This window comes from Ascaphus truei, chromosome 5 (assembly GCF_040206685.1).
Source record: "Ascaphus truei isolate aAscTru1 chromosome 5, aAscTru1.hap1, whole genome shotgun sequence".
In the NCBI taxonomy this organism is placed as follows: Eukaryota; Metazoa; Chordata; class Amphibia; order Anura; family Ascaphidae; genus Ascaphus; species Ascaphus truei.
In genome coordinates this window covers 80,869,128-80,892,023 of record NC_134487.1, presented here as the reverse complement: position 1 = coordinate 80,892,023, position 22,896 = coordinate 80,869,128, and the positions used below count along the sequence as shown (strand labels likewise).

The window sequence follows — 22,896 nt, the reverse complement described above, 5'->3', positions numbered from 1 at the left end:
TTTAACCATGCTACAATAAAGGAATTGTTATACAGCACAGTCCAGCTTCAGCAACTTTTTTCTCCTGCCTCGTGGTGCCCGCTGAATTGCCTCTCCTCACCGGAACAGGTACACTCCTTCTGCATATTATATCAGCCATGGAGCACACAGAACCGGCGTTCATATATATGTGAGTACAATTGCTGCCCCATGAGAGCTGCCCCAGGCATATAGGTTAATTCAGTTCAGAGAGACTGGAGAGGTCAGGGGGGGGTTTAAAGACTCCCCCCTCACAACTCTGCATATCTCTGCTATACCTTGTGCCATCTAGGGGTTTTATGCATACAGCCTCAAGCATGTATTATCACACCAAGTGATCCGGTTTAAATGCAGTCAGATATACTCATTTTCAAATCATTGTGGGTTAATACAAAGCTCTGCAGCACTGGGTGATTGGGGTCCTCTACCCCATATTTTTTCCTATCTACTGTATATAGTAGCATTGTACTCACAGTTTTTAAATAAAATTGTTTCAGTGCTGTTGTACATTTTCAGAGTAATGGATATTAGGATCATCCAGTATCTCTAACCAGGTGTGATCTGCCATAGTAGTTATAATGTTTGTTTCCCCTAATCCAGGCGTTTTCAACTTCAGTCCACAAGACCACCCCAACAGATCAGCTTTTCAGGATATCCCAGCTTCAACACAGGTGATTTAGTCTTTGACAGTGAACCTGACCTGTGGGGGACTCTTGAGGACTGGAGTTGAGAACCCCTGCCCTAATCTGTTAATTTGTCACTGTGATATCTTTTTGTGAACCAGCAGGACGGTACTTGATAGATATAATTGCAGGCAAAGAACTTTTGAAATCTCACAGATACTGTAGCTTTTTTGCAACACACTTTTTTCCACTGACCATGTGTATCTTCCGTTCTTATATAGAACTTTGGGAATTAAGCAGTTCTTGCACTGCCCACGCATGTGTGGGATGTAACGCAAGTCAACCACAAGTGATATGAAATTCAGTCTAATGGCCAGAAGTTTGTAGAATTTAAGTGATTAAGTACCTGTTTTAAATTGTAAGCTTTGAAGTAATGTATCATTCTTCTGTAGGAGGGCAATGGAGTAAAAACAGCTGCCTGCTAATGGGAGAATGGAGACTGAAATATGTTGGTGAAATTTCAGGCTCAAAACTGTATGCTTAGATACTGGGGCACAAACATTTGCTCCTGCGCCCCTTGCCTCTTGTCCCCAGTGCTTGCGCTCCCCCCTTCACTCAGTGCCGCGTCAAATGACGTGTGGGGTCACGTGAGTCACGTGACGAGGTGTCAAATATGGCAATGCGCGTGTGACGTCACGCAGTATGACCCCGCGCCATGAAATGATGCTGCGTTGCCATGGAGAGGCTTCCAGGCGCCGGCTGCAGCAAGGTAAGTTGAGGTTCCAGAGGCCTCACGCGATCCCCCTACATTTCATTTTAATGCCTTGGGGAAGAGCACAAGGCATCTGCAACTGCCCGCGCCCCCAAGTTTGCAGACCCCTGTACTAGGAGATAATGGTGAAAAAGCAGGGTTGCACATGTCTGAGACAAGTCAATGTGCTCACAAGTGATTTTTTTTTTATGATCAAAATGAAAATCCAACAATTAACCAGAAAAGGGAACACAAACACATACAATTTGAAAAAATGTGCCAGGACTAATAATCGGTTTTAGTATTGCAGCCCCATTATAATTACTATATTGAGTTTGCTGTTGATCTTCAAAACATGGTGCCGGAATTCTGCACCTCTAAGGACACCCACAAAAATAACACTGTGTGTATATCAATTTGTCTACTTTTTTAAACAAATTATCACTATAGTAGTATAGTTGCAAGTACATAGTTATAACGAGTACTGCTTAAATTGCAACATTTTCATTTGTTGACTGAGTGACTTTTCCGCATAAAAATAAAGTAATAATTTTAGCATGCAATCTTTGTTACTAATACTTATAACACTACTATTTTCCCCAATGTATGTAGCCTATTCACTTTCTGTTTTTATCAGCCCCTGCAATTTTATGATGGGTTTGATAAAGTCAGCTATCCAGTAATTTCATTTTTTTGTCAGGACTTATGTGGGCAATAAACATCTCCAGCTGCTTTCCATTTCAGCACATACACCTGAATCCTCCTTCATTTTTTCCTTATAATACTTTTTACCCTCTTGTACTTGGCAGTCCTGTTACTTCTTCCATACCTGACATTGATTTGGTGTAATCACAGCCTCACATTCTATCCTGTGCCGTGGCATGGTATGGTCACGTCCTATCCTCAGATGGAGCCCATCACGTGTCTGAAAGGGTTCTGTTACAGACTGCCCTCCAGTTGGCAGGAAACTGAAACCACTGCTCTCCATGCCAACATGTCATCCGCACATTTGTCTGCTCGATCTGCTTCTCAAATGTCTGTCTCAGCACGTGACCAAATATCATGGTTGTTATCACTGAGTGTACTACACAAAATTGCTAAATATGTAGCTCAGCCCCCAAAAGCTAAGTTTCCCCAAGGTCCATGCACTGCACAGCAATCTAGGTGATAGGGTTTTGATAACTTTTCCAGGAAACAAGGAAATTTGATACAATTTAAAGTCTGCCATAAATCTTCATCTGTATTATGAGATACCCATTCAGTTTTCCCTTAACATTCACTGAAATGGCATTGCACGTGAGCATAATTACAAGGAGATGTTTTGGATTGCTCATGCAAGCGGTCATCACTCTTTCATTGGAACAGATTCCCAGGCAACTCAAATTTACTTAACGGCTGCTGTGTATTTTATTTTTTCTACTTGACAGATAACTCTTGTCTTGCTAACCTGGATACTCTAATTCAGGGGTGGGCAAACTATTTCCCCTGCATGCTCTCCCCCTCCCCCCACTCCACTCCAGCGTCAAATTATGCCGCGGGGTCATGTGATATCACGTTGCCACGGCAATGCGAAACCACATGACCCTGCGGCGTAATTTGACACTGGGTTGCCATGGCGATGCGTCGCCCAACACAAAGGTAAGCGAAGTTAGAGAGGCCTTGCGCGGTCCCCCGGAATTTAATTTAAATGCCTTCGGGGAAGCGCGGTGCCTCTGTAACAGCTGTGACACCCCCCATTACCCCCACCAGTTTCCTACTCTAATTACAGGCACATATCTACTGGAACAGACAGGCAATATTTACTATAAAAAAAACAAAAGACCAGGTTCGAAAAATAAGCAAGACAAGCCATAAAAATATCTACAACTATCAATCAATCTTTCACAAATACATTAAAACACCATTAAAAACATTGAGTTGAAGTATTGGTCCACGATGTATATTTAAGAAAGTTTTACTGAAACTGTGCTATTTAAGGTTAAGTCATAATTTAGAAAGAAATCTTTTCACACCCTCCCCAATATTTTTCAATGTGCATCTGGAACAGTATTATTTATAAACATTTTTGCTGCTTTTTCACAACTCTTACATTTTTTTACATGTTGGTTATCCCCTACTCAGTGGGTTTACAGTAGCAAAAAATTAGAGATGTTGTGAAGTGATTTGAAGTAGTTGAGGTTGTGATAGTACACATCCAGAAAAAAATATATTAATTTGCAAATGCACATGTTTAGGATTGATTTTGTATTTGCCTTCCACATCTTTTCAATTTTCTAATTAAAATATCACTATTTAATGAATAGCCCCTATTGTCAACGTTGTTAGTTATAATAAATGAATTGTTAGTCTGTGCCTTTAGTGAGTCTGCCTACAGCATTCATAACACAGAGTGTTAGGACTGTCACTATAAAAATGATATTCTTGAACAGTTGGACTAATAGGGTGTTAGAAATAAATAAGCTATACAGCTGGTAGTAAAGTATGTTTCTGTTTAAAAATATTGACAGCTGGTTGCATTGAATGTTGTGGTTTGGTGGCTTATATTAGCTCCTACTGGGCAGTGCAGATGATGTGAAAACTAAGCTATGGGAAACTCCTGAGTACCGTACAGTATGCTGTCAGAACCTTGTATTGGCATCTGTTTACTTTCACACATGACTGTCAAGCAGGAATAGTAGATTAGATTATACAATGATCTTGAAATATCCCTCTTAATTTGACTTTACACACGTGTGATACATTTGTCCCATCACAAACACGAAATGTACAGATTTTTTAAGTGTTTGACATTCTGTCCAACAAGAAATATATATATATATATATATATATATATATATATATATATATATATATATATATATATATATATATTAACACGGTATTATGTATGTTGCACTTATTGTATTGTAATGTCCTGTACAGTCTCTTTTGTAAAGTGCTGAGTACATTGTGTGTGCTTGTAAGAGATGTGTACAGAGGTTCATATAATGGAGACCGATTGGGGTTAAATTATATCTTGGCTTTATTGAGCCTGTTCCTTTATCCAGGCAAAACATACAAAAACAACACAATAATAACCCCCTATCCCTTTGTAAGGGCTAACTTCCTTCCCCAGACCCTATCTGCAGGACTGGAGGGATATTCCCATTACCAGCCTATCACCTCAAAGTCTCAGGAGGTACCTTAAGCAGGTGGCTCTCCATGTCAGTCTCTGGCAGGTTCCTGGGCCCTCTGTGTCCAGGAAATATAGGTCTCTGGATGTCTTGATCTCAGCACACCTTTGTGCTCTAGTCAATGTCTGTGTGCAGGCTTCTCAGCTTTCCTGTGTCAGCCCAATTGTGAACTCAGGAAATCTCTCTCCTGTTTCTAACAGGAGGCTTTCCTTAGAGATCAAATATGGCCAGGTGGAGTCTAGTTAATTTGAAAAAATGTTGTATGGTGCTCTAGAACAGAAAAAGCAGCACTAATGCATGATGGAATAATACATTATTGAATGGATTTATTGTTACCCCCTCCAGTAGGTAGTAGCTGTGCTGAAAAAGTGACTGTCCCAAATAGATGTATAACTGGTATACTATAATCCCATGTAGCAATGTAGTAAGGATATAATAATAAACACCTGCCGGTGACCAGTACAAGTAGAACATCCAATTCCACGGAACAGTATAATAACAACAATTCAGCATCCAAATGTAAAGCTATAGACCAAAAGGAATGAACTCACATGGGGTAAATGTCCTCAATCTGTGATGAGTCCGCTGTATCCAGTGATCAAGGGATAAAGTGTGCCTCCATCTGTAGGTTGAAATGCTCAGAAAAAGGAGAAAAAACGGAGCACTACGTCCAGCTGCACGTCGTGGTGCAGGCACCGCCAATCGCCACCACTTCCGGGTGCGTCAAGTGACGCGGGGCGTATGACGTCAGCGCGTCACGATCATTATCATTTGCATAATGATCGTGACGCGCTGATGTCATACGCCCGCGTCACTTGACGCACCCTGAATTGGCGGCGGCTGCACAGCGATCATGTATTTAATGCACTCTGGCAGGTAAGCATGTATTCACCTTGATAAAGGGCTATTCATAGTCCGAAACGCGTTGGTGTTTTGTTTGTTCCTGTGATCCATTAAAATAAGCTTCATTTTTTATTGTGGGAACGCACTCTTGTTGTTATTCGTCGGCTTACTAGCACTGGACAGAGTCTAGTTAATTGCCTGTTTGCAATTAACCAGCTCCCTGCTGGATTTAGAGGCAGTTTCTCTCAAACAGTGATAAGTCCCTATTACAGTGCTACATAAATAAAGATGTTTATTAATATAGCTCCCACAATGTAGTCAGCACTTTGCAAATGAGATAATACAGCACAGGAAATTATAATACAATACTGTAAGTGCAAACAAAATCAGACAATAGAAAAAAAAAAAAAACCTCCACGGAGACATTACAATCAAGTGATGTGCTGGGAGATTTCAGAGACAGCGGGTGAGGGAATAAGTTGAGTAGATGACAGTGCTTGGCCACAATGGTTGGTAGGAGTGACTGTGGCTGTGGGGCAGTAGCCATTAGTCTGGGATATTGAAATGCTTAATTTAGGAGGTGAGTTTTAAGGTTTGATTTAAAGGTGGGGAGAGGGGGTGCTTGGATTATACTGAGTGTGAGGGAGTTCTGCAGTTAAGGGGCAGTGAGGAGAAATGGTTTAAGGCGAGAGAGAGAGCAGTAGATATGAAAGGGGGAAAGGAGACAGTTATAGGTATAGCGTAGGCGACAAGCAGGGGTATAACGAGATCAAAGCTAATATGTAGGGAGGAGCAGATGAGTGGAGACCCTTAAAGGACAACTTTGTAGGTGATGTGAAATTTCATGGAAAGCCAGGAGAGGGAATTAAGGAGGAGATGAACAGAGAAAGTTTTGGGAGAAAGTAAAATTATTGTAGCAGCATAATTATGGATAGATTGCAAAGGAGAACGTTGTGAGGTAGGGAGGTATTTTAGCAGTATGTTACAGCACACATTAAATTCAGTGACATTAGCATGGGCTAACCTACTGTGGAAGGATTATTACAAATTGTAAAAATATTACAACATTCTACCTTTACAGCATTAACAAGTATTTTGCTCAATATTATTTCTGCAAGTAGTTATTTAACAAACTAGTGTGTCAGCTCAATTTCTTAGAAAAGGGGTTCTCAATTCCTGTCCTCAAGACCCCCCAACAGGTTAGGTTTTCAGGATATCTAGCTTCAGCACAGGGATATCCTGAAAACTTGACCTATTGTGGGTGTCTGGAGGACTGGCGTTGAGAACCCCGTCTTAGAACCTTGAGATTGGACTGAAAATTACATTTTAGTGCAGTGGATTTGAAATTGATCATCCTGCAAAATCTACTTCTTGTGAGAAGCTGTTTATTTTTTTTATTATTTTTATATTTTCTTCAACAAAGTAGATATTTATCGATATACACAAGGCAGCCAATTTAAAGATGTATGTAATTTTTTTAAATATTTTTTTTACATTTCAGGTAGATCTGCAATGTTCCATTATTTGTGTTTTACATTCATTATTACTATTATTTATTTTGTGTAATGAATGCATAATCTTTTAATTATTGTCTCTACTACAGTGGAGATGACAAAATACAGATTTCCAGGGTTATCATTGCTGTTTACTGCACGTGTCAGATTAAAATTGTCAATTGTTAAAAAAAATGAATCTGTCAGCAGGACAAATAAATGCTTCTCTAATGCTAGGACTGCCCTTTGAGTTAGGAGAAATAGTTTGCTGTTCCCGATGGTACTGTGTGTTTCATTTCCCAATCTTTTCTGTGAAGTCTTATTTATTTATTTTTTTTAACAATCATCCCATACAATTTTAGATTGATGTATTATTTATCTGCAAATCCCAAAAATCATTTTTTTTTTGTTTCTCCAGAATCTGGGATGAAGGAAAAACTGTTACCATTTCCAGTTTCAAAAAGTCTAGGACAAGATATTGCCAGTTTTCAAAATTCTGCATTTTCTCAATACTCGTTGCCAAACTGGACACAGGAAGTAGAAGCAAGCAAGTCACATATCCGAAAGAAACGTTTTCTCTCATATCCAAGATACGTAGAGCTCATGGTTGCAGCTGATGCAAAAATGGTGCGCCATCATGGACGGAACTTACAGCACTATATTTTAACTCTAATGTCTATAGTAAGTAAATGTAACAATTGATACAAATGACATGTAAGTCTAAACCAACAGATGTGCATATAGAGACCTAAATAACTTACAGTACTATATATCTTCGCTGTGCGAGGAGCGCAGACTTCCAACCACATGAAGAGAAAGAACATATGCTTTATATATGGTGTAGTATGTAAATGTAAAACAATGGATTCCTATGACACTCGCTTGTTATGCACTCACATTGCCTCTAAGGCTTCACGTATAGTACTGGCTACGGTGACGGCACACAGCGTAGTTACAAGTACTTGAAGTCTGTCGCGAGCGCGACCGCGACCGCGTGTGTGATGTGCAACGACAAAGCTACCAAAATCTCTGAAATCAAGGGAATTTGAGATTTATAGCGGTGGCAGCAGCGTGACATCAGCGGCACGTGAGTGGCTCAGCCAATGAGGGTGAACTGCTCTTGGCCACACCTCAGCCACACAGCCGGTCGCCATCCCTTTGACTCCTGCACCAGAGTGGAGTAATCGCAATAGTTACGGCGATGGCTGACGTCAGCGGTTGCGTAGCCGTTCACATAGCCAGTACTACTGTATAAAGTGCAGCCTAAGGGTGATCGGCACTTCGATATATACTGTGGCAGGAAACCGATGTAATTCTTCTGTGGGGACTTCTTCCCAAATGTAGTGAGGTTATCTCAGAAAAAAGACAAAGAACAGATGGTGCATACAGTATCTGCTAAAAAAACGTTATATCCTCAACTTTAAAACGTAACAATGTGCACTCACAATATAACAGAGAATTAAAAACATCAGAGAAGGTGGAAAGCATGTGTAAACAGGTATTTTGTCTCAGGACGAGCTCTCACCGCCACCTCTGCTGCCTCCACCCTTGCCCGTGTCACATCCGGTGTGCGCACTTCTGATTTCACTATCCATCGAAGTCCTGATGAAGCGATCAGCGAACTGCATTGGGTCATGCAGAGGAGGCATTGAGGCAGAGGATTCTGAAACCAAAAGTGCCCACACCGGATGTGACACGGCCGACCAGGGCGATGGTTTTTCTCTTTTCATGTGGTTGGAAGTCTGTGCTCCCGACACAGAGAAGATAAATTTCTACATTTACATTTACATACTACAGTACACCATATTCCAATTAAGTTTTGAACTGTGATTTGTTTCTTATCTATTTTCATCACAAGTGTTTTTTATTCTATATTCTATAGAGATAGTGTACCACGTGCGTATCACACGTTAGCTGGAAGTGTATCATACACTTGCCACAATTGTTATATAATTGTCACAGTTATATATTATCACTTTACATCACTAGTAGTATTTATTTTGTAAAGTCACTTATCACATTTACTCGTGTATATTGCAATGGTACTTATTTAAGTGTACAAAACGGTGATTCTAATCATCAGATTAGATTATAGCTTAGTGGCTGTTTGATTGTGAGACCCCAATTTTAGGAGTCCAAGGAGTGCACTACTACTCATTTTTTCTACATACATGAAAGTTTGTAGTTACCTACAGTATTCATCTGTTTACTAGATATTGTGCCCTCCTCCGAACATAGTTTAATCAACTGAAACATTTTGCAGCAGTGTTCTTCAATTTACTATTGTTATATAAGGTTACATATACAAAAGTTGCAAGAGTGTTTTAACATATGTTGTTGTGAAAAAACAATTGATGTTGCTTTATAACAGCAATGATCTTGGGTCTTTATGGGTTATATCTACTAAATGGTGTTATGCCACAAAACACCTTACAGCCGGTTCATTTGAAAGGGTTCTACATTGTCTTACTGTATAACATTGGTTTAAGAATTACACTTGCATAATATATGGGGTTTTCTGGAGCAAGAACTATCCACTCATAGCACTGTAAACCCCTGGATTCAGGATATTTATACAGGTGTTAGTCCTGGCAGTTTTGGTATGAAAGAATACTAGCCAAGGAGCCAATGAATAAAGTAGGCCTTTTTATGATACACAGCTTACTTTTAAAACTTGTGGTGCCCAAGGACGTAGGTACTACATCATGGGGTCTGACACTCCAGGACTCCCATAATGTAGTAGCTACTGTATGTCATAATCTACGTGCTCGTTTTTGTAGGGGAGATCCACAGGAGTGCAGAACATAATCTTACAGTTAGAGGTATGGAAGAGGACTCCTCTTCTATTCTGTCATCAGTGAAGGAGCGATCATGAGTGCTGGATGGTCTGTGGCACTCTTGTACCGCGGCCCTACTGGCACTCAAACGGTTAATCACGTGCTTTCTTAAAGGGTTATTGGCAACATATTTTTTTTCCCCAAAACGTGCGGGGACCAATATTTTCTGAATCATGGTGTTCTGAGTTTTAAGACTGAGATCATTGTAATCAAGGAGACAAATACTGAAACAATAATGTATTCCAGAAGAGATTATGGAAGTTATAGAACATACATTCTAGGAATTTAAAACTGCTTCGGATAAATATACAGAGCAAATGGGGTTTGAGACTTTACTGTTGCTTGGAAAAATTAGGCCTTACATATATATATATAAAAAAAAAAAAAAAAGAACGATTCCTGCGCTCCTACCAATTAGGCTAAAATAAAATAATAATCTCATGAAAAAGGGTATTTTGTTAAACCCTTTGGCCAAAGCATTTGGAAGCCTGCATGCCACGTCAAGGCATACCCGTTAATGCAGGTACACACACATACATACATACATACATATAACACACAAAAAGAGAAAGCGCGCAGCCTATAGCGTAAAAAGCGTATAGATTTAATAAAAAAAAGTTGAGGAGAGGGAAACAAGCTCACTCACAAACGAAATTGTAATATATATATATATATATATATATATATATATATATATATATATATATATTATCAACAGCACGGTAAAACCTCCACAGCAAGGATGTTGCAAACGCTGTCAGCTGCTAGTCCAATTCTTTAGACCTCGTGGATATTGGTGATAATGACCGCAGAAGTCCTTAGTTGTCAGTCCCTCCAATCCAGATAGGTCCTCATCCGAACCAACACTGGGGCTCCGTGCAGCAGGGGTGGAAGCTCGCCACAGACTAACCGTCCCACAATGATGACATAGTGTCGTCGCCGCTATCCTGACGCATTTCGTCAGACACACTGACTTTCTCAAAGGATACATGGACTTAAACTTAGACATATATATATATATATATACACACACAAAAAGCGGGTTGCCTAGCAAGCATTCACCAATCGTAAAGCGTTCCTAGGCATAATAAACTGCAGAATCGCATGTACAGATTCACATAGGTGCGCTGATCAAACTAATGAGGAAGAAAACAAACGTTAGTTACATTAAATAGTTGCCATAAAGATCCATATGTGAATACCCATATAGAAATGTAATTAACAGAGTAAATGAATATATGCAATATATGAAAATGTAAATATTACTGAATGCAACAAACTAATCTGCTGCACGCAATAAGCATACTGCTTTTTTGAACAATGACCAACCAATTGTACCCATATATGGATAAATGGCATATGCATCTTAATAACAGGGATTGTGAGTAAATAGTCACAACACACATATATACCAGGTCTTTATACATAAATACCATTGTTCTAGATGTATAAACTAATTATTTCTTATATTGAACCGTATTGGTCATTATTCAACAGTGAGACAATAAAAAAGAGAAGCATAGGACTGCGGACCCAGGGAGGGGAAGGGGCAATGATCAATAAGCATGTTAGATACAGAAAACAAAGTTCACACAATAGTGCTTGTGTCTAGAGACTTATTGAATCCACCAGGTGCTAACGTAGCAAGCTGGTAGATCCAATAAGCTCACGCTTGCACAACAATTTGAACCGATCACCCCCCAATGAAAGAGGTGAAATATATTCCAATCCAATCCAATGATTTTTAATGAAATTGGATCCTTTTTGTGAATTAAATCAAAATGTCTGTAAATACAACGGTATTAGCAGTCATGGTTTGTGTTTTAGAGTTTCGTGGATCGGGTTCTTCCTCTGAAAGCTGCCCTAAACCCATCCAAGCGTAACTATTGGACTGGACATTTATCAAGGAGTGGATTAGTATTATTTCATTCATTTATTGTTGGTTTTTCCCTCTACTATATTTTAGACTCATACAGTTATATTTATTTTTGTATTATTTTTATATCTATTGGCGCTACTATTCTTTGATATATATATATATAGACCATACGATACCGGTTGCAACACGACATCAAGGGACAGCACGCAGAAAAGTAAATCATAAATTTTCTATATTTGATAGAAGACACAAATACCGACGTTTCGGTCCCCCAGTGGGACCTTTCTCAAGGTGGTGCAATTGAATGCAGTGCACAATACATATATATACCCCAAACACCAGTTCAATTCAACAAAACCAATCACAGTTAATAAGCCTCACGTGCCTATGTGACATGCATCCACAGTATCAGCAGGTAAAGAGCGTCCATTTTGAATATATTAACTCTATATTTGTTTACCTAATATGTGTTTGGGCATGCGCAAAAGGCTCAGGAATTGCATAATGTTACTGCTGAGAGCCTACATAAGTCTGCCAGACCCAGCGATATCTTGGATAACCGGAGAGAATTTTTGTGTTTTTTTTTTTGTTTGTTTCAGTCCCCCAGTGGGACCTTTCTCAAGGTGGTTGAATGCAGTGCAAAATACATATATATATATATATATACCACCTTGAGAAGGGTCCCACTGGGGGACCGAAACGTCGGTTTTTGTGTCTATCAAATATAGAAAATTTATGATTTACTTACCTGCGTGCTGTCCCTTGATGTCGTGTTGCAACCAGTATCGTATGGTTTGTTATTGCTTTATGGGATAAGCACCAAAACGTATTTACTTGCATATGGTATGCCGGCTGTGCATTGAATTATATATATATATATATATATATATATATATATATATATATATATATATATATAAATAATAGTTGTCCCATGGACTGGTGAAAAAAGTGTAAAAGGGGGTTAAATAAAGCATGAGCTTATGTGAGTGGTGCAATTAAAATCTGGCTAAAGCCAGTACCATACTTACCTTTACTATAGAGGTAAACTGGGTGCACAAATCCCTGGTGTCAATATAATAAAACTTACACATATATATGCGATCTAAAGACCAGCCCTGGGCCTCGGCCACCCTTTAAAACGTCAAAAGAAAAGCCTCTGGGTCCTCAGCCGGTCTCATTTTCCTCAGGAGAACCAGGGGGTTATTTGGAAGTTCTGGTCCGGCAGTAGAAAAGGACCGTAGTTTGGCCATTTCCAGGTTTTCCTCCTGTGCTGCCTGCTGTTGGCATAGGATCTGGGCTTGCTGCTGCAGTAGTAATTGGTTTTGCTTTGCCTACTCCTGCATGAATAGTTGCTGTTTGGCCTGTTCGCACAGAAACTCTTTAAAAAAATATGTTCCATTTTTTTTTAATGTTGCCCTTCAAATGCAGGGGCCTCTCAGCATCCCACTTCAAACACCATATATTGCAGGGTCAATGCAACAACACGTGGGTTTCTTAGAAAGGGCTTGTTTATTCAGCTTCAAAATATCACATACAAAAATCATACAGCTATTTTCAGCATATGCAAACAAACAGAAAATAAGTCCTGAGCAGGGCTTTGCCCTTTTCCCCACAACGGCTGTTTAAAGTCCAGAGTAGCAATAAGCAACGATATATCATAGGAAAAGACAGACCTTGTAGTAAGCAGTTTCCTCCAGTGTTCCAGTCTATCACTGGTTCAGACAGTCAGGCATGTGTGTGTACCCTGGGTTTTTAAAGCCCCTTAACGAGGCAGCTGGGACCTGACCAATTAACCAAACCTTTTCCCAGCTGAAATTTAGAAGGGTAGTTGGTGTAGATAGAGCACAGCTGCAGACGCCCTGCAATGTGAGGCAGGGAAAACAAAACCAGGCCACTCCGCAGTAGTATTATCAAAAAGTGTATTAAGCCAGCAAGCACATATAGGGAACAAAAATAGAACAGATAGAACGCACCTACGCGTTTCGTACAATAGTACTTTATCAAGGTGAAGCAAGAGTAAAATAACAGCCTATTTATACCCACCTTACACACTTCTAATCAACTGGGTTGCGGCGTCATGCGCCGGCAGCTGCAAGCAGTCGCGGCAGAGTGAAGCGCATTCACAGGGATCACGGTGTATCGGGCAGTACACAGGGGCTGCCACGTGACCTCCGTCGCATCATAGGGATGACGTCATCAGCGTGCGGCACGTAGGCTAGTCACGCTGACGCAGCGTCCATCTCCATTAGTTTGGGATATGTCACGTGATCCTAATAGTTTTTTTACAACACAAAACTTTATTAGTGAAACATAATATGTAAACAAACAGTAAAAAACCAAATCAATGGCTGGTTAATATAATTTCACAAACCGAGTTTTACCAAGAGACTCATTAGAACATTAAGTCACAGACTCCCAGTCTAAGTATAATATATATTAGAGTAAAGATTTAATCTATATACTTTCATTGAATAATATATTATAATAATAAACAGATACAATTACAATACCATACCCATACCTGGGACCGAAATAGAACCTTGCTAGTTCATGGAGGCTTGCAAAACAGATGTATATATAGTACTATTACATCATAATCAAAAACAGTTTGTTGAAATAGAAAACTTGAAGTACAATATACATTTGAATTTATAATACATCTAAAAGAGGAGAAATATGATACCTATTATGTGTCTTATGTGTCTTATGATTAGAAGTGTGTAAGGTGGGTATAAATAGGCTGTTATTTTACTCTTGCTTCACCTTGATAAAGTACTATTGTACGAAACGCGTAGGTGCGTTCTATCTGTTCTATTTTTGTTCCCTGTATGTGCTTGCTGGCTTAATACACTTTTTGATAATACTACTGCGGAGTGGCCTGGTTTTGTTTTCCCTGCCTCACATTGCAGGGCGTCTGCAGCTGTGCTCTATCTACACCAACTACCCTTCTGGACTTCTCATCTGATGGACTGCACGCTACTGATCCTGAGAGTGCCCCCCCGGATGCGCAGGTAAAGTGCCAATGTGCCTTATCTAAATCCTGCTATTCAATGGACATAGTTCCTTCCTTTATATACTGTTAGGGTGATTATTGTGTACATCACAGTGGCTGTCCCAACTGACTCCACTTGTCACTTCCCCTACAGTTATTACGCATTATTGCTTTATTGGGTGGCACCCCGTCGTCGCCAGACCACCAAGCCTATGGTCTCAATTACAATTATGTTACAGAAGTTACCGGTCTGATTCTGAGCACCACACATACCACATCTCCCAGCTGAAATTTAACCTGGTCACTGCAGCACTGCAGACCTAAACATACTGCACCGACACACTTTATTCGAGCAAATACCCAGTATGTACCTGGCAGATACCTGGAATGCGCCGCTCCTCACCTCTGACAAGCCCCGTTGTGTTTGCCTTCCCAGCCTGGGTTCATGCCTGGCTGACGGGCGACTGATCTGTTAAATGATAATGATTAGGATTTAATAGGCTGCAATGCTTCGCGTGTCTACCAGATGGCATAAATTCATGAATTGTAATGCAGTATATATATATATACTGTGCAGTATTGCAGCCAGCGGGAATAAAATGCTTCAATCCCTGCCTGGAAAATACCTCAATGCACTCGGGCAGAAAACAGTCACAAACCTCAATACACCCGGGTATACCCGAATTCGTGGGACTAGCCGAGCTCGAATAAAGTGTGTCGCCAGTGTAGGTCTGTCAAGCATAGAGCTGGTATCTTAAGCTGGGCTTATAGTGCCGGCGACGCGATGTTGCGGCAAAATAAATGTATTGCCGCCATCGCGCGCTTATAGTAAGCGCGACGCGATGGAGCGACGTTGCGGCGCGAAATTTGGAAGCCGGTCAAATTTGATTTTTCAGAGGCTTTTGCCACATGTGACAGCCACTGAACCAATCAATAACCAGGTAGCTTGCGACATCGCTGCAAAGCGAAATACAACTTTTGCGGGTGGCGACGGGTGAAGTCATCCGTCACGTCGCCGTCACGCGCACTATAAGCGTGGCCTTATATTCACCCTGTTCCAAACACATAAGGGGAAGACGTGCTTTAGACATAAACGTAACATTCAGAAAAGGAGTCCCTGCTCCGGAGAGCCTACAATCTAATTGGTGGGTAGAAGAACGTACAGAGACCGTAGGAGGGCATTCTGGTAAATGCATCTGCAAGGGGCCAAGGTTTATGTAGGAGGTGTAAATTATCAGCCATAGAGCTACTCATATGCTTCCTTAGCAGGTGTGTTTTAAGGTGGGTCTTAAATGGGGATAGAGAGGTTGCTAGTTGGATATTGAGGGGAAGGGCATTCCAGAAGTGTGGGGCTGTCAGTGGGAAAGGTTTAAGGGGGGAGAGGGCTTTGGATACAAAGGGAGTAGAGAGAAGACATCCTTGAGCAGAATGCAAGAGTCAGGATGGTATATAGCGAGAAATTAGGGCTGAGATGTAAGGAGGAGCAGAAGAGTGTAAAGCTTTAAAAGTGAGGAGGAGAATTGAGTGTGTGATACAGGATTTGATAGGAAGCCAGGGGAGGGATTTCAACATGGGAGAGGCAGAGAAAGATTTAGGAAAGAGCAGAGTGAGTCTGGCAGCAGCATTTAAGATAGATTGTAGGGAGATAGGTGAGAGGCAGGAAGGTTGTCCATGTCCCTAAGACTTTGCCACCTAATAAATAAATGACATGTTTGAACAGCAACCACTATGCTGGAGACTGTGTAAACAGTCTCTTCTCCTCCTCCCCCCCCCCCCCCCCAGCGAATCTTCTTTGGATAATTAATGCAATGTAGTGGAGCACAACAAAAGAAAAAAGTTAAATAAAAATAAATATGTATATATTGTTTGGACCGAGAGAATGGCTACTGTTAGGGGTATACAAGTATATTGTACTTCTGAATGATTTCACTTGATCTTTCTCACTTACAGTACTTCACAAATGATATATTGTGTTTGTTATGTAAAGAAGTGCCCTCAATGTATTACACTGTTATGTTTTATGTAACATCTGCATTTTAACGGAATTTTTTTCCTCCAAAATAATTTGTTTTAAAGTTGTATTTCGCTTTGCTTTTGTTTCCACTACAATTCACTAATTGTTTTAACACATGAAGAAAAGACGTGAAGTTTTCAAAACTCTGTACACACTACTGTATAACATCTACTGTATAAGATCTCTTATTGGTCTATTGAAAGATACTGTATAACAATAAAGGGCCAAAGCCGGCTACTAATATAATTACAAGTTGCTGACAATAAATTATGAAAGAACATTAGAGCTACAGCAAGGATGTATATTTTTGCTTAAACTCTCTCCTAAATGTTTCCCTCTAGGTTGCTACAATTTATAAAGATCCAAGTATTGGAAATCTTATAAACATCATGATCGTAAAGCTTGTTGTAATTCACAATGAACAGGTAAGGATGATCATTTAGGAATTTTATTTCATTCTCCAGCAGGAATTCATAAAGCATGCCGAACAAAGCAATGCTTATTCACTCAATAGTTTGTCTCTGCTTTTTCTAACATTTGAAATTGATTCTTTGTTCAGGAATAAAAATCATAAAATACAGTATTAACTGGACATAGCATAGTTAGACATACAGTATGCAAAAATTCACAAATCAGTCCTACAATAGTTTGCACTCCAGAGATGCCTTGATGTGTGTGGTGTGTGTGTATATTATATATATATATATATATATATATATATATATATATATATATATATATATATATATATATGAAAAAGCGCCCAATGCTAGTGTGATACCAGTAGATAAATGTAATACTTTTGGACAATAACAATTTAAAACTCACAAACAGCAGTGAATTTTGAGCGTTGTATGAGTAAACTCATGCCCCAACATGCTTTCCAGGATGCCGCTCTGCCCGATCTGCTGTGGGATATCCTCCTCCGGAACTCCTCTGATGGTGTCACTCCTAAGGAAATCCTCCTGATCAGGAACTCTCCTGTACAATTGCAGGTTGCCAGAGGATTTCCTTAGGAACGATACCAGCAGAGGAGATCTGGAGGAGGATATCCCACAGCAGATCGGGCAGAGCGGCGTCCTGGAAATCATGTTGGTGTGACGAGTGCTCACCACAAACAAGGCGTTACAGCGAGGCTGAGGTGGGGATGTTGATAGCCACCAAGCAACCACGTCCGGTGTGCAGAGTGGAGGTGATATAGCCGAGTCAGGGTAGGAGAGGTCAGGTAGGTAGAAGGTACTTGCCGTAGTCTTGGGTTGGAGAATGTAGAATTGTCATATATCAGTAGCCGTGGTCGAGGAGAGGAGAGAGTCCAGAAGCGAGCCGAGAAGTCAGGAGTCCAAGTACGAGCTGAGGTCACAACAGGAAGGGAAGACAAGACAAGGCAAAACCAATGAGTAGCTTGAGGGAGCACAAGACACATAAACCAAAGTTTATGCTCAGCCAGTTTGTAGAAGGGCTGGCTGAGTACTTAAAGGGCAGGCAGCCAATGGTAGGAAAGCACAGAGCTGCAGAGTAATGAATGCAATCAGACATAGGCTGTCCACTGATAGGCAGAGGCGGGGTGCACAGCAGCTGAGAAATAATTAAGAGAATGAACCCCTGGTTTGCTTGTGTCCGCGCTGCGTCTGCACGTAGCCAGCGTGCGCTGTAGGTTGCCCGTGTCATCACTGGGACGAAGCCTGGAGACGGTTCCTGCTGTGTTTTCCTTCTTCGCAGCGGAGCGCCTGTGCGCATCATTTGTGATGTCGCGAGATGTGTCACGGGGCGGGGCCCAAGCCCGATCCTGACAGTTGGGGCTCAAAATTCACGCCTGTTTGTGAGTTTCAAATTCTTAGTGTCCAAAAGTATTAAATGTATCCACTGGTATCACACTAGGATCGGGCGCTTTTTCTTCTTTCCTTTTGCTATTCAAGTTACTTAGAGGGAGGTTGTTGAACCCAGGAAGAAGGCTGCCAGTATCCCAAGAATCTATCAAAGTTAACCCATTGGGATTACAGTGACACCGGATCTTTTATATGTTTTTTTTGGACTTTAATTTTATATTCTTTTTTATAGTATATATTTTCTTATCATTGTGTTTTTTAGATATATGGCTATTAGCACAGTAGTAGCACCGTGAACACATGTTTATTAATATATTTTCTGACTAGTCAATTGGTAGCATATGCGACTTTACATCTAATATATTGCATATATTGGTAGATTAGTATAAACATTATTATACATTTCCTTTTAACTAGGGTTGATTTAGATGTGTTACTATACACTTATAGGCACTATCTAAACTATTTGTTTATATATATACTACCCTTCAAACCTCAGTACTGGGTGAACCTGTATTGTGTTACTGTTGCCATGTTTGACACGCTCTACATGTTCTCTCGTGTTATCAATTGGTGAAAACGAATATTTCAGTTTACTGTAAATGATGTTGCTGCAGTCAGAATGGGACAAGTCGCCGTTGCTGGGGGCAGCTTGCCACCGGGCATCTTTCTGCTAAAATAAGTTATATAAGGGGTTAACTTTAGGGGTTTTAGGATAAGGGGTTAAGATTTTTAGGGTAAGGGATAACATTAGGGGGTTAGGGTAAGGAGTTAGGGATTTTAGCGAGAAGACTTGGATTATGGGTTTCAGGGTAAGGGGTTAAGGTTTAGCCTTTAGGGTAAGGGGTTAAGGCTAGGGGTGTTAGGGTAAGGGGTTAAGGTCTTTGGGGTGGATTAGTGTTAGCATTAGAGTTTTAGGGTAAGGGGTTAATGGGTTAGGGTAAGCAGTTAATGTTAGGGTTTTACGGAAAGGACTTAACATTAGGGGCTTTTGGGGTAAGGGCTAAGGTTAGGGGGATACCTTCGCAGTAAGACAGCTGGTGGCAAGTTGGCAGCAGTGGAGTGGCTGCGGCGAGTTGGCTGTGGAAAGTTGTCCCAGACCGGCTGCAGTACTCCCCAGTAAATACTTTAATTGTGCCTGCAAATTACTATCATAGAAAGATCATATCTTTGAATATTTTCTGTTACACTTTGGTTTTAGACATTTACCAACAATAACATATTTAATGTAAGTCCCATAAAGTGATTAGAATACTGACGTTTATTGAAAATTATTTACCACTAACCAAATATAGGAACAATTCACTCAATGTATCCTTCAGGAGTTTTAATATAAGGAATGACACCACCGCCAAAGAATATACCACCAACTCAAATTTATATTAAAAAATTGATACAAAGTTCCAAAGCAAACATATACAAAAATCACAGAAAATCAATAATTATACAAATGACATTTATTTGCTACAGTGGAAAAAATACTCACAAAGACTGACACCAAGTCATGCTGAGACTCATGCTTACACTAACACCACAGCTAATATTTGTCTACATTTACTTCTTGATATACTGTATATGTACAGATCAGTCTAAAAAATTGTTTGTTTGGTTCCATGTTATGTGATAAGAAAAAAAGGGGAGCGCAGAGTAATGATGTGTACACGATGTGTATAGGGAAAAATAAATATATGGGTAAATAAAACATAAGATTAGATGTTTGTGGTGGTTCAATTCTTCTTATATGACAGGCAGGGATCTCCCTTCAGGGTCTCATAGAATAATATAAGAGAAAAACTCCAATAGTGCCGATGGTATGAACAGATGTATGTAACATGTGAAGAAAGAACATGCCTGCCTCCTTTATGCATGCAAGAAAGGGCAATTGCACACACATTTTGTACTTGTCAGGAGTTCCTATTCCCAGCCGCAATGGTAAAAGTCCTTTTCTCCCTCCTCGTGCGTTGGCATCCTGACAAGGGAGAAAAAGACTCATGCGATTAGTTTATCGAGGCTAATCACGGCTCCAGGATGGCGATTTTCTCCCCAAATTCTCACGCCAGGACAAATTGTCATGAAGCTGGTGAGAAGCTGCTGAGAAGGCAGCGAGAGAGGACTTCGAAAAAAAAATGCATTTTCCTCCACCGGAAACCCCCGGCATGAATCCCATGCAATAAAAATGCATTTAAAGGAAACTTCATTACCTTAGCTCACCGCTGAGGCAATGAAGGGGTTAATTACCAGTTCCATGTTTATTGTGGGTAGAGGGGGTGGGTGAAGGTGGTATTTAGCCCTTGGTGGGTGTTTAGGCCTTGAGTGGGGTTTGCGGGTGGAGTTAATCCCTTCATTACCTTAGCGGTTAATACCGCTAAGGTAATGAAGGGGTTAACCCCCTCTGGCTACCACCAGGTAGGCCTAAACATCCATCCTTGGGGCTACTACCCCCTTCACCCAATCCCTCTAACCACAGTAAACAAAAATACACACAACAACCCTACTACCCACCTCCTCTACCCCAACAACCCACAATCAATGCGGTTCTACTCCTGAGACCCCCTGCTCACGTCCACTATTATTAAAAATGTTATTAAAACCCTGCGATCACTGGTGAGATAAGCGCAGGGAGAGGCATCTCTGTCTGTGCAGCTCTGTATGCAGCTGGGCCAGATCGCCGGGTGAGCCCTTTTGAGAGAGATGAACCTCACATCGCTGGCTACTCGCCAATTTTGGGCATTTTGCTATCGCAGGTATTCGAGGCTTTCTGAATTACGTGATAGCAGTGCTCAAAAAAATGGTGGTGTCACCGGCCCAGAGATTTTTTTCTTTTTAGAAAGGCTTATAGAATAGGGCCCCAAGTCTTATTTAATCTGTATAGCCATGTAACAGGGCTCATCCCCAGCAGACAGAATGACGCGATTGGAGGAGGGACTTTAAAAAAAAAAAAAACCTGTGTGTGTTTGTGATTGGCTGGCAAAGTACATGTGACGTGGCTGCCGCTTGAAATCACACTTCAGTTGTGTTCTTCAAGTGCAGCGGTGACAACGCTGTACTGCCCCACCAAAGCTAAAGAGTGGCGAACATGCGCGCGTACGTAAACGTGCGTACGTCGCATCGCAGCCTGTCTGAACTCAGCCTAAGGATGAAGCAGGCTCAGCCTCAGATCCCTACAAAAATCTGGACTACAGCCCTGCTCCCTGCAGCATGGGAACCTCGGTTGCAACGGGCACCTAGCACAGTCTGCCCCTGCACACACTTTCTCTCTAGGGTGGGTCCTCACCTCTTATACCCAGGGGGTGTCAACCTTTCCTCTTCTCTGTCTCTGGGCAAAAGAGGCTGTAGCAATCTGTCCCCCCACCGGTCACATGGCCTACTAGAACTTTCCTAGCTCTGAGTCATGCCTCATGTGCCTGGGATCTGCAACATTGTATCTTATCTCTGAGCCAGCTCACATGCAGGACCATGGGCAATGGGTTTAACCCCTACACTGCCAGAGTGCTGACCTAGCCTGCATGGTAAAACGGGCCTGGATTTAGCAGGGGGCTACATTACAAAAAAATAATTTCTGTTTATTACCTTGTAATTTCTTTTATTTACTGATTTTATGTGGCCAAATTATTGTTTGTGGGAATTTTTTTTTGAAGCACTGTAAGTAAATCTTTGTGCTGTATCTTTTGTAATTAATACCTTCACATTCACTTTCTTTCTGGTTTAACACGCGTAACTAAACGTTAAATATTTGTGCAAACACATATATTTTTCACATATTCTTTACTTTTTCAGGAAGGACCAGCAATCAGCTTCAATGCAGCTACAACTCTGCACAACTTTTGTGTATGGCAAAAAACGCAAAATATTCCTGATGATTCCCATCCTTCCCATCACGATACAGCTGTTCTCCTCACCAGGTAGTGACCTAGCAATATAACCTTACAGTATCTGGTATGGAAGATTTGGTTTGATAAATGTTAGTTATAGTCATATAATAATATAGTAAACAGGACAATAAAATGTACATCTGTTTTTAATTGTTCATTTTTTTTAATAGGACTTTTTTTATTCACTAACACAATTTTTTTATTTTAGGGAAGACATATGTAGAGCCAGCGATAAGTGTGATACTTTGGGTAAGTAATTTGAGTACTTGTATTGATTTTTGAGGGGTGTAGAATTCTCATAAGTCGTGAAACAATTTATTGAACCAAGAAGAGATTTAATAAATAGATAATTATAGAGCCTTAGAAATCTCGTAGATCTTATGTAAAGAAGTTGCCTGAACAAAGTACAAAACATTAAACACAATGCAGCATGGCAACACTTATTAGAATACAAATATCTTCGTAGTGCTCCGATGGCACACAGTCAGATGCCTCTTCTCCCTCAGTGGAGAATAACATTGGACTTCAAATGGATGGGGGTGTGTGGTGGGGAGGAGCCAGTTGTTATGCAA

General features: G+C 40.6%; 1 protein-coding gene across 1 annotated transcript in view; it reads left to right on the top strand.

Annotated features, from left to right (window-relative positions):
* Nucleotides 1-22,896, top strand: part of ADAMTS20 (ADAM metallopeptidase with thrombospondin type 1 motif 20) — a 293,501-nt gene that overhangs the window by 93,823 nt on the left and 176,782 nt on the right. The window contains exons 4-7 of the mRNA XM_075600093.1: nt 7,320-7,582; nt 16,968-17,051; nt 22,230-22,354; nt 22,533-22,573. Of these exons, the coding sequence (XP_075456208.1) occupies nt 7,320-7,582; nt 16,968-17,051; nt 22,230-22,354; nt 22,533-22,573 (513 nt within the window). The remainder of the gene's footprint in view (nt 1-7,319; nt 7,583-16,967; nt 17,052-22,229; nt 22,355-22,532; nt 22,574-22,896) is intronic.